The sequence below is a fragment of the Elephantulus edwardii genome, unplaced genomic scaffold, assembly GCF_000299155.1.
Source record: "Elephantulus edwardii isolate Elephantulus edwardi_28Jun2011 unplaced genomic scaffold, EleEdw1.0 scaffold00041, whole genome shotgun sequence".
Lineage (NCBI taxonomy): Eukaryota > Metazoa > Chordata > Mammalia > Macroscelidea > Macroscelididae > Elephantulus > Elephantulus edwardii.
In genome coordinates this window covers 7,710,379-7,711,858 of record NW_006399791.1, presented here as the reverse complement: position 1 = coordinate 7,711,858, position 1,480 = coordinate 7,710,379, and the positions used below count along the sequence as shown (strand labels likewise).

The following is a 1,480-nucleotide window of genomic DNA, read 5'->3' as shown; positions in this document are numbered from 1 at the left end:
GGGTAATCGGGATGGGTGTGTCAGAGGCGGTGCGGTTGAGCAGGGTTTAGGGCTGTTGTGCATAGGGTCGCTATGAGTCGGAAACGACTCGACGGCACATAACAACAACAACAACATCTACTAGTTTATTTACAAAATTCAAATACAAATTTGAACAAATTCTCACTCCCCACCCATTAAATTGTACAAAGCAATGATTAAGCACCCCTTTTCCCTGCACATTCGCATCCCTCTGCTTCCAGCCTCTCCCACCTCTCCTGGATCCTTATACTCCTTCTACAATAATGGTTTTATACAATATTTGTCCTTATGGGACTGAGTTAGTTCACTCAGCATCATGCTCCCCAGTCCCTCCCAAGTTAGGTAATAATTTACAAAGTTATTGCTCCTTTGTGCCGCATAGTATTCCATTGTGTGAATGACCATAATTTCTCAATCCATTCTTTTGTGTTTGGACATTCGGGCTGTTTCCATGTTCTTGAGATGGTGAATAATGAAAAAAAAAATCTCTATATCTGTATCTCTATCTCTTTATCTATCTATCTATCTATCTATCTATCTATCTATCTAATCTCTAACAAATTCTCCTTTCTTGCTCCCCCAAAATCTAGTCTTCCAAAGCTAATAGAGATCTCCTAGGTTCTCTGAGCCTCCTCTTCCCTTTGGTGCAGGTAGGGATCCCTCTGGCTCCTAGGACGGCGGAGAGAGAATAACAGGCAGCTCGCGCGCGCATCAGCCGCCCTGCAGCGCGCAGGTCACACCCGCGCCGCGAGCTTCCGGAAGCCCCTCCCGCCGCGCGCGCCCGCCGTCAGGAATGGGGCTCGGCCCCTTTAAATCCTTTCAATCCCGCCCGGGAACGCCCAGAGCCGCCCTGTTCCCGGATATGCCTGCTGCCCCGGAGTTGCGGGGCGTGGTGACTCCAAGGTGGTTCACTCCCCGTGCCCCCTGCTTCCTGGCTCGGCCCTCTGCTCCGTCGACGCCTCGGCGGTCCCCACCATGAGCCGCATCTACCACGACAGCGCGCTTCGCAACAAGCCGGTGCAGAGCGCGCGGCTGCCCGGGGCCTGGGACCCCGCCGCCCACCAGGGGTAGGCTCTGCCGCGCGCCCGGCCTCCAGCCCGGCCTCCATCGCCCCCGCACCTCCTCTGTTTGGACCCGGGCTCCCGGATTGGAGGGGAGGATGGAGGGAGGAAGGGCTGGGGTGACAAGAGTCGCCTCTCGGGCGCCAATCCGAGCTGGGCTGGCAGCGTGCCTGTCCTAGTGCCATCTGGAGAGGATCCCGAGTCCTGGACTGGGCTCCAAGGCGGTGCATTGGCCCCGCTGACCTCTGTCCCCACCCCGCCCGTATGACTGGAATCACTCCAGCCGCTTGTTTTGCTGCCTTCCTTTCCGGTGTTTGCACGGGCTGTCGCTTCTGAAATGACAATTTGGTTGGCATTGCCTGTTTGGAATCGAGTATAAGGATTCCCTCCCCCCCCCC

The 1,480-nt window shown here is 55.5% G+C and overlaps 1 protein-coding gene across 1 annotated transcript in view; it reads left to right on the top strand.

Annotated features, from left to right (window-relative positions):
• The first annotated feature begins 996 nt into the window (after positions 1-996).
• The window catches only part of LOC102843909 (arpin-like), a 21,554-nt gene continuing 21,070 nt past the window's right edge, over positions 997-1,480 (top strand). The window contains exon 1 of the mRNA XM_006885219.1: positions 997-1,088. Coding sequence (XP_006885281.1) covers positions 997-1,088 — 92 coding nt within the window. The remainder of the gene's footprint in view (positions 1,089-1,480) is intronic.